Source organism: Camelus bactrianus, chromosome 34, assembly GCF_048773025.1.
Source record: "Camelus bactrianus isolate YW-2024 breed Bactrian camel chromosome 34, ASM4877302v1, whole genome shotgun sequence".
NCBI classification, from domain to species: domain Eukaryota; kingdom Metazoa; phylum Chordata; class Mammalia; order Artiodactyla; family Camelidae; genus Camelus; species Camelus bactrianus.
In genome coordinates this window covers 11,440,925-11,456,601 of record NC_133572.1, presented here as the reverse complement: position 1 = coordinate 11,456,601, position 15,677 = coordinate 11,440,925, and the positions used below count along the sequence as shown (strand labels likewise).

Below are 15,677 nucleotides of genomic sequence, written 5' to 3'. Positions count from 1 at the left end.
AGCTCGACCATTGTAATACGCTCACTACTTGCTATTGTTTTAAATATTTAACTACAATAGTGTTTTAAAAGTTAAATGAAGAATAATCTCAAATATAAAAGCTCAAAAATTGTTTACCAAGAAGAGGAATATCTTCAATTGACAAATATTTCAGTGACAAAGGGTTTTTAAGAGATGAAAAGAATGTTACGAACGGAAGCCCCAGCGCTCTCCTGATCCCGAGTCACCTGTGCCTGACTTTGCTGATTAAGCCTTGACGTTTGGGGGTCGCAAAGCTAGCCGTGGTCACGACCAAGACCCGTTGGTGCTGATCTGCCAGTGGTCCCCATAGTGCCGGTGTGCATCAGGCCTGGTCCATTCCCCCAAACAGGCCTCCTTAAACCCCACAGGCGGGTCTTGGTAGACGAGAGTGTGGCAGAAAACCCTGTGAAACATACGATCTGAATGGTTCCTTTTTCCATCCTGGGCCAAACATAAAGTACTGAAATGCCGAATTTTAGTTATTTCTACTTTTCCACCGTTTCGTCCAGGAGAAAGGAAATGTAACGGCAGCACAGTCGGCGGAGGGAAGACAGAGGGGAGAAACCGTGTTCTTGGTGGCTCCCACGCAGGGGCTGTGCACAGGGCTGAGGAGGAGAGCAGGGCCTCGAGGTGGCCCTCTGGAGGAGGACATCTCATCACGAGGTCAGAACCCCGAGTCCCGAACCCTGAGTCCCGAGCGCCCCGAGTGCTCCTCGGCCACTGGGCCGGACTGTCAGGTGGGTGATGCTGCCGCGGTGGAGGGATGAGGGATGGACCGAGCCAGCCTGTGGACTGAGCTGCCGCGCCCAGCTCACTGTGCAGCAGCTGAAGATCTTCGTATCCGGTCTCCTAAAGCTCGGCGTCCGCGGGGGTGCCGAGCTCCCTCTTCGCGATACTGCACAGCCTCCGCTTCCGGCGAGAAGTTGCAGACCAGTCAGTTCTTCCGGTTCACGAACTAAGGGGGTCAGAGTGCAGTTCTTTCCAGCGAGGTGCCCCCGCGGTACTGGGAGTGCCGGATGGATGAGGAAGGCGGGCTGCGTGGCCTTGGCTTGGTCGTGGGCGAGCCTGAACGCCAGTTCTTCTCCAGATTGCAGGTTCTTCTACCTCAGGCTGACCAGGGCCAGTGGTGCTCGCCTGTCCCAGGTCGGGTCCCAGACGCCAGGCACAGAGCGCGGCTTTCCCCGCTCCCAACCCTGAGGGCGGCTGGACCACATGCAGCTCTGAGTCCCCGCGGCCACAGCAGAGAAGAGCTCTGTGGCCAAGCCCCAGGCAGCTGAGGAAACGTTGAGAGAACAAGTAAGCACATCCTTAGAACTTATGTTTTAAGATCTTCTGTGGCCTTTTTTTAAGTTTAAGTATAGTCAGTTACAATGTGTCAATCTCTGGTGTACAGCATAATGTCCCAGTCATACATGTACATACGTATATTTGTTTTCATATTCTTTTTCATTAAAGGTTATTACAAGATACCAAATATAGTTCCCTGTGCTATACAGAAGAATTTGTTTTTTTCTCTACTTTTATATATAGTAGTTAATACTTGGAAATCTCGAACTCCCAAATTTTCCCCTTCCCACTCTTTTCCTCCCCAACCATAAGATTGTTTACTATGTCTGTGAGTCTATTTCTGTCTGTGATTTTATTTTAAATTAACATAGCATGTTTATTTATTGTATTATATTTTAAAGGTTTTTCATATTTTAATTTCTAGAAACAAATGTCCATTAAGATTATGAACTGAACTAAGTCACAAGTTTGGCATAAGCGTATTAGGTTGAGTCAAGTCACACAGTACTGTTGTTTTTTCAGACCCGTGCCCTTCCTCATAAGTTGTTTCTGAGACGTAAATTGCTTTTTGGCTCCTGGTTGGTTTGAAAAGGAAATAGTAGGAAGAGCTTGCTGTTTCCTCCAATAGTCGCCGGTGTTCCGATGCTCAGGTATTTGGATCCTGGAGAAAGGGGCCAGCTTTGGCATAGAGCTGCTTCCCTCATCCTGTCTCTCAGTAGCTCTGCCCCTAATTAAACATTTTTTTGTTTGTTTTTGTTCAACCCATGCAATTATTCACTTAGTTATTCATAAATTTGTACAAAATTTATGAGATGGCCAAATTTTACGTATTTGCTGTATTTCTAAAATGGTGCCCTTTGTTGAAACAGCCTGAGGTGAGGAGCAGAGTGAAAGAGCTCTAATTAAAATTCTCTGAGAAATCAGCAGTAGCGATTAATGAAACAGAAGAGGAAAGCAGCATAAAAATAGCCTTTAAAGAGGCCTCATCAAACTCTGGAGACCAACCAACAGGGATTCTCCTGAGCAACTGGAGGCAGAATGATCAATTTAGTGAAACATCTTGTTTCCCTGGCCCCCAAATTATACTGTTGGTTCTCAGAAGCAGGAAGCACAAACGTCTTGTTAATAATTTCCAATCTTGTGCGAATGAATACATATTAAAATAAATCATAAAGTGGAGTCAGAGATCTCATTAATTCAAGCCCTAGCACATATTTTGGAAAATTTTAATTATTTGGATAATTACTCAAAAGCCTACCCTTTACTTTTTGTGCAGAGATACAGTTCTAGGTTATAATTTGCTTATTTGAGGGAGGATAGAGATGTAGGCTTATGCATTATGCTTCCCTTCCAGAGCTCTGGATGAAGAATGCATTTCAGATATCATCAGAAATGTATTAAGCGCTCAAAGTGCTGGGCTTGGTGGTGAAAGATGGAGAAATAATGTTTATCATGTCTGATTTTACAGTGGGAAAAGAGTTACAGTATCAGGAAAGAAATTACGACAATATACAGGTGATTAAAATGCATTCATTTGACTGTTTTTGGAAATGAAGGGGGAAGAGTTGGTGACTTCATTCTAGTGTACGTTTGAAAGAAAAATGATCTCTGTAGTGTTGCCGTTTGTCATCTTCTGTGTGCACGTGCCTTTTGTGTCTAGTGAAGACTGTATTTTCTTTGCAAGCAAGGTCTGTATTAGAATTTTTTTTTTCGTATTCCAGTAAAGCTTTGTTTACACAAACAGGCAGCATACCAGGTTTGTTGACCGCTGGTATAAAGCACAGAGAGCCACCTCTCAACTTCAAGGTCAATCAATAAGAACAATAAGTATGAGAATCATCACTATTAGTGGCTTATTATTGGATTAACATTTTGTGTAAGGAGGGTTCTAGACTTTCATTTCAGGGTACCTGACCAGAAAGCAGCTGCATGTATGTGCTGGCAAATGTTCATTTCATTTTGCTGTCATTTTAGCAAACTCTTCCATTTTGCTCTTAAACATCCTGAAAGGTGCTTCTACATAATGAAGTATTAGAAAAAATAGATTCATCTTTCAGAATGGAAGGCTGATTTATGAAAAGCTTATGAGAGCTGTGGATGGGGAGTTTTTAATCTATAGAATTCTTTTTCTGTGATGACTTAGCATAGAATATAAGTCTCTGGGAACATTCCTGTGCAGTTTTGTGGGATCTCATATCCCAAGCCCTCAGACTGTGGGACGAGGGGATTTTATTCCAACTTTCCTCATAGGAAGGAAGAAAGGTCTAGTGTCCTATAGCATATCTCCAGCTTGTTCACTCCGCATTCTGTCACTTGGGCTCTGTGTTAGTAATATTGTTAGAGGATGTCTATCTCTTCCTTCCCCCTGTGGTGTTCTGCAGTTTTATAAATGCCTGGAATGGGGAGTTTTGCACTAGCGCAGATTTTTTTCTCCCATCCTCTTTGCCGTCCCATTTTCCTCCGTGATGTGAAGTTAGGGGAGTTCTTCACGTGCAGTTGAATATCTTCTTTTGAGTGGTGGGAATTAGGCTTGAGAGAGTGTCCCTAAGTACTTACAACTTTCTACTGAAAACCATTAAGGGTATGGAGGGCAGGTTGGGGTTATCATTTGTGATTCACCATCACCTCTGAATCCAAGGGTGATATTTGAACATCTGCGGGTCAATCAGTTTCCTTGAAGATACTCAGTGTTCATGAGCCAAATACCATCTGCCTGTGCGAACAAGAACAACCCTGACCACACCCTGCACTTAAATACTATCATGACTTTTATGCATATTAGGAAAACTGGAGGTCAAAGAGTTTAGTTTATCACAGAGTCAAAAAGTGGGCTGAGTTAGAATTCAAAACCAGTTCTGCCTAATTCTGAAAGCCAAACTCCGTGCCCTATACCACACTGTCACACGACCACTCTTTCCTGCAGAGGCAAAGTCCTCCTGTGCCTTGCGGTTTTGTAGGCTAAGAGCATCAATGAACACTAATTATTCCAGAACTGAATCCTCCTACCTGTTTTGTTAGACTGGTTTTTCAGATTGAGCTTGAGTTTAACTTTGAAATTAGTGTCTTTGAAAGACATCTGCTACTTTTCTGACTTCTCTTACATTAAAACGTAATTCACTAAATAAAAAGTTTTAGTTTCTTGGATTGTTATAAGGATATTTTCATTATTCCTTTGATTTTTATAGATTGTTTTACTTTTCCTAGTTTTTAAAAAGATCTCAGGCTAAACGTTTAGAAAGTGTGGATTTTTATTCACTTCCATCAGTAAAAAGGGTTTAACCAAACCATTTTTCTCAAAGATATTTTTGTATGTGTGTTACCATAATACTTGGAGAAAGAATTGAAAAAGTTAAATTAGTTTTGGTTTTATAATATTTCTTTTTAAAAAGTATTTGAGCACACGTATGTCTTACCTTTTGCGGGGGTTTCTGAGTTTTGATGAAAGTTCTGAAAAAACAAAAATAGGTGCAAAGATACACTTGTTATTTAGAAAAAATTTCAGGAAACAAAACTGATAGTATCCAAAATCTGCATACTGAAAGTTCTCTGCTGTCGTTTATCAATGTTGCCTATGAAACAGAGGAAATCTAAACTGTAGGATGAAAGAAAAGCTTTCTAACTATCGTGACGAACAATCAAGGTTATTTGATTCAAACAACAACAAAAAGAAACTTCCAGCATCAGCTCAGCCTTGGTATTATTGGAATAATTCTACAGATACTGCTGAAGCTCAGTCCCCCTTCTACAACACTGATGAATCTTTTGATATAAAACATTTCTAATTCTCTCTGTTTAATGTGTACAGTTCTTATTATTAGCAGTCATTCAGATGCAAACTTTGGTCAGCACTGAAAAGAGGGCTGGATGGAAGTGGGCAAGATTATACAGAGTCACTATATAGTTCATTTCTTTATCTTTTTAGAATTTAAAAAAAGATAGTCAAATACTTGAGATCATATCCTAAATTAAAAAAAAAAACTATCTGAAATTTTATTTTTTTGTTGTCATTTAAGTTCATATCCATTACTGCGGTGATTCTGTTTGCTTGCTTGTTTGTGTTTATCTTTGAAGGCCTGGGATTTCGTTCATGTTTTAGGATTTATTGTTTATAACTTCATTATCATGAAAACTATATAAGTTGAATAATTCATAGATTCACTGAAAGTGAGGTTTCTGTCCAAATTCAATTTTTAATAAGATCCGTTTTAATTGACACTAAATTTTTTAAAATGTTGCTTTGGCAAGTTTGCTCTTAAGGAAATTCAATTAAAGAAAAGCTCAATTTCTCAAACAAATAAACTAGGGAAAAATTGTATTTCTTTAATAAGGAACTTGCCATCGTATTCCTTTTAGAGAGAAAATACCTGTATCATATTTAGAATGTAATTAAATTTATATAAAATTTTTCATTTAAAAGCATCGTTCACATCGACCTTCTCAGAAGCATTTCTCTTTGGTAAAATATTTTGTCTGAGCATAGTTTCAACTAATAGGCTTAACAACTGCACATAAGATCTTTACCTCATCCGTGTGGGTGAGACTGTTAAACATTTTAGCACAACTTAACTACAATTCAATTTATTCAGAAGCATAAACTTATATTTTAAATCACCATGGTGTCCACCTATAGCACAATGTGTAAGACCGTACTTTTCATTTTGTGGTTTATTTATTGTGCATTTAATGGAAATATATTATGTGAGCTTCTGGAATATAATTCTGAAGGATGGAAAATTGTTCCCAGTACTGAGTGGGAGCGTGAAGTTGACAGAGTACAACTGCATTTGTGATATAATTCTTCATCTTGCCAAAACTTACATTTAATAAATACTTAATTACTTCCCTGTATGGCAGGAAATAGTCTCTTGCTAGTTGACCAAGAAATGCAGCCAAGAAAAAAAGGAAAGCTTCTCAAATTTAAGTTTTTTGGCAGAAGATGTATTTCTCAGTATTTCTTTAATCTAGGTTTATGGTGGATGGATAGACGGAACCACTTTGGCATTTTTAGTTCAGCTGGTTACTGCACAAACTCTGAAAAATGTACTTAATATTTGTGCCAATCGGCTTACACGGATGGGCTCATATTTAAGATAGGATGGGGAAAGCGATGAATAAAAAGTCTGAATGATGTCAAGTCAGTGGCCTTCAAAGTGTTCTCAGAATAAGTGGAATCTGTTTACTGGGGGTATTCAGCTATTTATTTTTGCCATTGTTATATATGAAATCAAAGTGATAATTGTGCATTCTTTTCTTCATTTCTGTGCACGAATAATCACATACAATTTAGTGCTCATAAGTATATAGGAAATGTGAAATGTGAATATGAGCTTTTCTTAATAATTATAGTTGTTCATAGTTTCTTAGGAAATACTCAGTTTCTCCTTGAAGGATTCTTTTGGCTTCAGATATACTGAAAGCTTGATATTTCTGAGAAAATTGTCATTTTTGTTCTTTTAGGGAGTTTCACTTGAAGTGCTTCATCCTAAAATTAGGTTTTCCTTATTCTTTGATCAGTTGTTTGTTTCTACTGATTCGCTGAGAGCTGTGCATAAAACCTGAAGAACAACCAAGTGGTTTTAACAGATGGGAAGATGCGTGTCCACATCCTCACACCTGGTCTCCTCCTTGGGCAGAGTCTCACATTTGTCATGCGCCTGGCCGTAGCCAGTGTCCCCGAGATAATGAGGACCTTAGTGTTGCTTGTGTGAATGAAAACCTTCATCTTGGCCTTATGGGGAAGATTCTAAAACACTACCACCAGCATCATCCCCATTACTTCCAGTAATAATAATGACTCATTCAAGATACACTATCACCTGACTGTTTATTAACGTTATTTCTAATGCTCAAAAGAACCCTGCAAATTCTGCTTCCTTTTTCTGTTTTAGAGATGGGGAAAACTGAAGCTCAGAGAAATGAATTCATTTTCCAAAGGATATTCAGCTAGAAAGTGGTAGATCTTGAATTCAAATCTTGTTTGCATGACACTATGCTCTTTGTATTTTATTTTTAGCTCTAGGTGTTTGTAGTATCTCCAAAATGTGACAATCTAAGAGAAATGAATTGTTGAAAGTTAATTCTCACTACCTTGTTTTCCTGACTTAACTTCAGCTACTGGAGAGTTGGTTGGTGGAGTAACTCTGTTGCTCCTCAGAATCATCACTGTTCATGTAATGCAAATAAGATATTTACATTTTCTATTTTCAGTTTTACTACCTGATCACAAAAAAGCACAATTCTAATTAAAATAAGACATAGGCAGGTCAACATTAAGAAATTACTGATTTTTTTCAGTCACCTATTTGAAACAATAAGCGTGAATGATTTATATATATTAGTATAATTATCTATGTTCTAAATCAATCTTTTTGAACTTTTAAGGCTGGCAGAGTCAAGATAATATAATCTCTGCTCTTCCTATCTGTGAAAGTGAGGAATGCATGTGATCACTCTCTTTTATAAAGTTTCATATGTATTGGAGTTTCTTGGGAAATAGTCACATGTAACATACATCAGATTTTTGAGGTTTTTTAAAAAAATCACATAATACTCATTTTTTAAACTGAAAAGCCAGGAAATCATTATAGAATGTGAAATCATAGAAGCAGTATACCTTTCAAATTCGGCAAAAAAAATACCACAAAAATGAATCCCTTCTTCCCTGCATATGTGCTTGTCCATGGCCACCTACACCTGTATACGCTGGTAATATAATGAGAGCCATCAGTACTATGTACAAACACTTGCCTGTGAATGTTATTATATAAGCACATTCATCTAGGTAGGATTTTAGTGTCACTGGGATATTATATTATACTTACACTTAAAAGGTATAAGAAATTTCCTTTTAATTTAATTAAATCCTTTTGATACAATAGAATTAAGTTTCTATTCCCCGCAAATGATTGAAATATTCATGTACACACACACACACACAAACATATATATAGTCAAAAATCATCTCCTTAATTAATTATTGAACTCAGTTTTAAAATAATTACTGTGCAATAAATGACTGCATTTACCTCTTCTTTTCTCTGAAGAATAAGATTTAGTCCATTTACAGCATCTGTGATTTGTTTGGTCTCCACACATCCCAGAACACCGCATATATTTTTAACTTCTTCAATAATATTATCCACATGTTGCTGTAGATGAAAAGATTAATATCTTACAGTTTATTGAAATCAAGAGGACACTAATTTATCTTTAAACTACTCTTTCCATGAAGAGGAAATGGAATAAATTATGGTTGTTTCCATAAAAAGGTTCTCAAGACTGGTTATCCTGTGACCTAAGCCACAATTTGCATTGAGTGAATATTGAAAAGTAGGACTTTTAAGACTATATATATCAACTCTAGTTTACCATTGTCTCACAGGGAATGGGAGGGAGGAAAAAGGGGAGAGGAGGAAAGAGAGAGAGAAAGAGAGAGAGGTAGATATAGATATTGGAGACTGAAATTCTGTGGTTCCTTCAAAATACTTTGAAAACAAGACAATTGTTAGTAGACCTATGTAGAGTTTCAGAGTGCATCAGGAAGGCAAAATGATTAAAAATCAGAGTTCAGAACAAACTTGGGACAGTGAGATCAGGTGTTGGGGTGTTTGGTCATCACTTGATTGTACTGTCCTTTAAGCAACTGATGTTTCAAAAAAAATCATTGATGGCAAATATAGTCTATAGTAATGACCAACTCCTCTTAAATCAGATTGCTGACTGCACTTAAGATAGTTTTACACAGATTTGAGGGTCCAGTTTCTAAGAACCTTTCATTTTTTTTTTATTTCTCAACTTTCACGTTTTTAAATTAGCTTTCATTAAAAAAAAATTATGTTTTGACCTTATTCTTTTCTGTGTTTTACCAGTAGCTATGTTGAGAAATACATCTTTCTTCTTTAATTCAGTGCTAATCACCTTTCACTCTACATTATTTTAATATACTTCATCTATATCATTAATAATGTTGGCTTTTCAAAACACATCAGCTCTTAATTCCAGGATCACAGTCATTCCAGTGGAGGATTTCAAAGTGGAGTTTATTTCAAAGGAGGTGGAAAAATATTTTTCCTTTTTTTTTCACACACAGATATGGATTCACAACACACAAAAAATTCACTTATTCTAGATCATTTTCTTAGCAAAACAGTATCAGTATAAAGACACAAAATGAGTATTACATTTAGGGAACATCATTTTGTGTTTTTTGTGGAAAAAAAACCTTTTTATTGTGTTGCCAGTACCTTTCATATGTTTTATAAACAATGAAAACTGATGACAACAACCTAGGAAGAATGGTTAATTAATACTTTGAAAGACACAATCAGGATTCTAAAATTGTCAACAGACTTGATTAATGAGCTAAAAGTAAAAAAGCTGCAATTTAATTGAGTTACATTTTAAGTCTTTCACAGGTTAAGAAAGTATAACCACTCAGTTGTAAAATGGGAAGAAAAATTTATGCGTTATTCATGTGCAGAAAGCTCAGTTGTTTTATTTATGTGTGAACTCAATGAGTCAACATTGTAACGTGGCTGCCAGAAGAGCTGCTTCATTATTAAATTAAATGAAAATGCATATACACTCCACAACTGGAAAGTTAGAGCTCACCACATTTTCTATGTATATAATCTGAACTGGAGTTTAGTGTTGAGTACCACATTTGAGACTGGACTTGACAACTTGGACTTTCCTGAAAGGCAACACCCCAACTATTAATATACTATTAATACATTCATTCACAACAGCACAGGAAGCTATATTTCCAGTTCTGCAGTATGGTTATGTGTGTTAAAATCCTGATTCTGCCTCATTTCTACCTATGACCATTATCAAATTATTCAACTTCCATGGGCCTGAATTCCTTCTTCTGTAAAATTGGAATAATAATACTTAATGATTGGATGGTTGTAAAGATTAAATGAGATAAAATAGAAAAAAGTGCCTGGCAAAGAATAAGGGCTAAATTTTAGCAAATTTGTTTTTAATGAATTAATTTTAATCCATTCACACAAATATTTCAGTTTATAAGAGTAACCATACATTGTATCTGCCCAGATAACTAATAAAATGAAAATTTAAAAATTATTAAAACTGTGAGAGAGATATGTAGTAGGTGCTACATTTAGTTTTAATTCATTCTAAGTAGATATGTGATATATGTGAATTTGTGGGAATATGACTAGTTAAAATGGAAATGCTGAGTTGTCTTGAGTCACTCAGTATCTAATTTTCTCCATCTCTTACTCCAGTCTTGCAGTGCTTCTTACCTGATCTATTTATCTCCTTTGAGCTATACAAAAATTCTGAAAGATAAATATTTATTTCATGTTTGAGTCACTGAGGCTACTGCAATATGTTAAACGAAATACTGCAGTTGTCGAATTAACTTGACTAATTGGATTGAGTGCCAACAGAAAGACTGAATTTAAGATGATTTCAAAATTTCATACTTGGAAAACCAAAAAAGACAGTGTGCCATTAATTATGGCAGGCAACACAGGAAAAATGGGAAGATGTTTGGTGGAATTGTGATGCATGTATTTTTTGATACACAGAGTCTGAGTTGCCAAGGAGACAGCCAAGGAGACTTAGTTGTTTGGAAATGCAGTGGGTTTCTAGATCTAGCAGCTGTTGGAATGAGAAAACATAGACACCTTACACACACAAACACACACACAAATGCACACATAGTGTGTGCTCATACAAACACTCGATGAACCATAAGAAAAAAATGTAAATCCATAGTTTAGCCCAAAACAAAGATAGATCTCTGGGTGATGGAAATTTAAAGAGGGAACCTAAAGCCTGAGCAGTAGCTTCAACATTGGTATGTCAGTGGCCTGCAGGTGACATCACTTGGCTTAGAGATCAGTGTTTCCTGCTCCCAATGGGACAAGTGCTGAAATTTTAAATCTAAACTGGTTGGTGGAGGTAGGGGAAGGGGCCGAGCTGGAGCTGAATAAACCCCTGACACTGGACAGATTGTCACTTGCAAAAAGTAGGCGGAAAAAAAACAATGCCTGCTGACCAAGAGGACTTTTGAGGAAGCCTCTCCCTTCCCAGGGGCTCTGAATGAGGAAAGTGATTATCTGAGCTATTGTGTTATGTGTCGCTGTGGAGTACTAATTTACACTACCCATAGCAGGAATTTATGCTAAAAATTGTGCCAGGGTTGTTACTATTTTGGACCCAGGCAGAAGCAAGTGCAAAACTTTTATAACCCCAAACCATGAAGTTTCCCCCAAATATACACACATGTGCACACACACACACGCAGAAGGAGAGCAATAATCATAAATAATCATAAATAAAATTAACAAATCCTGTGATGGCTTATCTACCATATGAGGTATTTTACAGACATAACACGAAAGGACTAGTGATTTCAAGAGATAGCAAAGCTAGATGTAAGCATTATTTTCATAGAGGTGATACCTGCATTTGATTGTCCAGAAGGAGAATATAGGTAGAAGAAAGAAAAATGGAAAGCGGAGTGTATAACATTTCAGAACATTTAATATTTAGGTGGTGGAGGAGTAAATTTGGGTCACAGATGGAGCACACAGGGTGCTGAGACTTAAGCCACTAGGCTACAGTTTAATGGCATAAAGGAAAGGTAGTCGGAAGTTACAGCTTGGAAAAAAAGAAAAAAAGGAAACGTGATGACCATTTTCAAGTATATGATGGTCTTTCAAGTGAAAAGGGGATTAGAATTACTGTAAGTGGCCCTAACATGATAAATTGGAACAGGCGGTTGCAAATTTAGACATTCATTTTGGCTCAATATAAGAAAAATCTCTGTAGAAATTATTTGTTCAAAAATTGAGTAGGCTGCCCTGTGAGTGGAGAGTTCTTCCACATTACAGGTATGCAAGCAATCAGGACTGTTTAGAGGAGATTTTTGCATTAAATAGGAGTTTGGACTGGACTACCTCTAAATTCTTCCCTACTCTGTGGGTTAGTGAAAACTAACAGTAATTCTGTGATGCTGTTTTATGTGCTATATTCCAAGGTTATCTTAGAAATATCTGTTATATCATAGATTCCGAAGGAGCAGCATTCTAATACTTTAGATATTAAGCGTATTTCTAAAGTGTTTTGAACACTGGAGAAGATTGGTGACAAAACTTTTCTTCTCTGCATCTTTCTGGAAAACAAAAACAGAACAAAAGAGCATAAAGTCCTCCCCTGCCCACCGCCACCTCACTCCTGTCATTTAGCTGTGATGGAAACCAAAGTCATGTGTGTTTGAACAGCCACGTAACAGCTTGCCATTTCCAGGTTTTACATAAAACTTAATGAATTTCCATTTCTATTTACATACTGAAAATGATCAAATTCAACTAATGAATTCGGAGATGAATTTAGAATTATTTTTATTCTAGGTTCAATAGTTAGTGCTATTATAAATTGCTCCTTAAAAGTTTAAAAATAGTTTTTGGAGTTTCATTTCAGCTTAAAATGTAGGCGTTTGGTCCCACCCTAACAATGAAAAAAGGCGGATAATATACAAAAATCATAAGTTTTCCTGACTCCATTAGAGATTTGAGGTCACAAGTTGACCAAGTATACTGAATTCCAAAGAGTGGGGGGCCCCTCCAAGGGGAGATGAAGCACAAAGTCTTTGACTTTCGAAAGAGCACAGAAGAAAGAGGTGGCCACTATGTAAGAGGGTAAGAATATAATAAATCAGCCAAAATTTTAATTTAAATTCTTAGAAGCTAAGTGTGAGTAACCATGTCAGTTTGGAATATCTGGGAGTCCAAGACACAAGGAGAGTTTGCAATCATTTGTAGCTCTTCTCCGTGGACACCTACCAGCTGTCAGGGGAAATAATGAAGGCAGTGCAGGAAACTGAAGGTTCATTGAGTGAAGCGGCGTGTAGGAGGTGATCAGCTTTCCAGGGGATATGAATGAAGCCCTGCCTACTTCTGTAGATCTTTGTCTCATAAGAAGCAAAAGCCTTAAGCTATTGGTTTATAGTACTAGAAAAATGGTGATACTAGTAGGAAAGACAGAGACAGAAACCCTCTGTGACCCTGAGCACAGGCAGAAATCTCTTGCTTTTGAGAAGGGGAAGAAAAAGCAACAGTCTGCCTGTGGGGGAGAGACAGGACATAGATTAAGATCCTTTGCTGATAGAATGGTAGACGCAAAAACCTTTGCTTCTGAGGAGGGGGCAGGAGACCCCATCTTGAGTCCAGGATCCCACTGATCGGAAGTCAGGAACCACTCGGAGTAGGAGAGCTTAGAAACTCTCTCCCATACAAGACTAAGTTCCGACAGACAGTGCAGCTGGCTGCCACATGGAGGGCAGGAATATTCAGAAAATTCCAGGCTTGAAGTTCAAAAACACAGACTGCCTAAGGCAGTGGTTGATCATTACAACACAGAACTCCCTCTATTCTACTACAAAAATGAGCTGTTTTGAATACTAAACAAGAGCAAAATATTGCCAGAGAGATAGAGATGATCTCTGTGGCATAGACAGGCAGGGACTGTTTAAAGCTGAGGGTAAAGCAGGAACAGAGAAAAAGACACTGGTATCGCAGACCCCCTCTAAGTACAGGTGGTAGTAACTAATTACTGGAGGAGTTTGAAGCCTGTTTTAGCCTGAAAATAATGACAGTGATAAAAAAACACATAGCTTACATCTTGACTAGATTGTGTCAACCCTCCCCACTAATAGCATAACAGAAGAGCATTGCCCATTTCCAGGTGTGAATTACAATTTACCTTAGTCTCTACTGTTGCTTTATACAGAATATTTAGTATTCAATACAAAATTAGGATCCATACCCAAAAAAAGCAAGATAAAACAGCCCAATGTCAGTAGATGAAACAACAAAACCAAACTATTAAGTGACCCAGGTGTTCAAGCAATCAGACAAGGACTTTAAAATAACTATGATTAACATGTTAGAGGATCTAGTAGAAAATGTGGGCATCATGCATGAACTGATGGGAAATTTTACCAGAGAGATGGAAACTATGTACAAGAGTCAAATGGAAATCATAGAAATATAAAAATATATTGATATTAGAGATGAAGAATTCTTTCAATTGACTCATCAGCAGATTGAACACAGCTATGGAAAATATCAACGAAATTGAAGATAAGTCAAGAGAAACTGTCCTAAGCAAATTACAAAGGGGAGAAGGAATGGGGAGGAAAATCAGAACACAACATCTAAAAGCTGTCAGAGTCATATATGCAATTGGAGTTCTGGAAAGATAAGAATGGGGCAGAGATACTTAAAGAGATGATGGCCAACATATCAAAATTTGTGGGATGCCCCTAAAATTTAGAAGAAAATTTATGGCTTGAAAATTTGAATAATTCTATATCAACTAAAGAAATTGAATGTGTAATAAAATCCTTCCCATAAGGAAAACTCTGAACAGATGGTTTCACTGGTGAATTTTATCACTTAAGGAAGAAGTAAAACCAAATCTACTCAAATTCTTTCAGAATATAGAGTGAGAGGGAACATTCCTCAGCTTATTTTAAAAAGCCAGCATTGCTCCAGTGTCAAAGTCAAATCACAACATTGCAGGAAAATAAAAGTATAGACGGATGTCCCTCATAAATACAGATGGAAATATCCTTAACAAAATATTAGCTAATTGAAGCCAGAAATACAGAGAAAGGGTTCCAAATTATTACAAAGCATGGTTTATCCCAGTAATGCGAAGATATTTTTAAAATTGGAAGAGAATAAATGAGAAAAACCATCTGTATGGACACAGAAAAAAGCATTGGCTAAAATTCATCACCCATTTATGATACAAACTCTTAGCAAATTAGGAATAGAAGGAAATTCTTCAACCTAGCAAGGAGCGATTAACTTCCTGCCATAACTTCCAAATAACTTCATACTCAAGGGTGAAAGACTGTAGATTTCTCCCTAAGTTCCCTAAGTTTAGCAACAAGGTGAGGATTCTGCTCTTATCATTTGTCACTGCTAGTAAAATTCTACTAGAGATCAGGTAAAAGAAATCTGTATTGAAAGAAAGTAAATCTTTGGTTGCATGATGTCTAGGATCGAAGAGTTTTACTACAAGTAAATTCTTGGGCACTTTTTGTTGTAGTGGAAATGTTTTATATCTTGTTTCTCATGGTGGTTATATAGGTATATCATTTTCTAAACTAGTCAAACTATACAGTTAACATGAGTATATTTTATTTTATGTATATAAATTAAACTTCAAGAAAGTTGATTTAATAAATAAAACATCATAAAGTAAAAACAGAAAGTAAAGATAACAGTTTGATGTTATGTTGAAGAAGAGTGAAGAATCATGAAGGTATTAGTAGTCAGGAAAATAAAAATTAAAATTGAAATACGAAAACATTTCACATACCT

General features: G+C 37.0%; 1 protein-coding gene across 4 annotated transcripts in view; it reads right to left on the bottom strand.

Annotated features, from left to right (window-relative positions):
* PIK3C2G (phosphatidylinositol-4-phosphate 3-kinase catalytic subunit type 2 gamma) overlaps positions 1–15,677 on the bottom strand; it is a 266,594-nt gene that overhangs the window by 194,481 nt on the left and 56,436 nt on the right. For all 4 annotated transcript variants that reach the window (XR_006721857.2, XM_010946489.3, XM_045510287.2 and 1 more), the window contains exons 9-10: positions 8,334–8,456; positions 4,722–4,755 (exon numbers count right to left, since the gene is read on the bottom strand). Coding sequence is in view for 3 of the 4 variants with exons in the window: in XM_010946489.3 (XP_010944791.2) it covers positions 4,722–4,755; positions 8,334–8,456 (157 nt within the window). In the remaining variant the exon portion in view is untranslated. The remainder of the gene's footprint in view (positions 1–4,721; positions 4,756–8,333; positions 8,457–15,677) is intronic.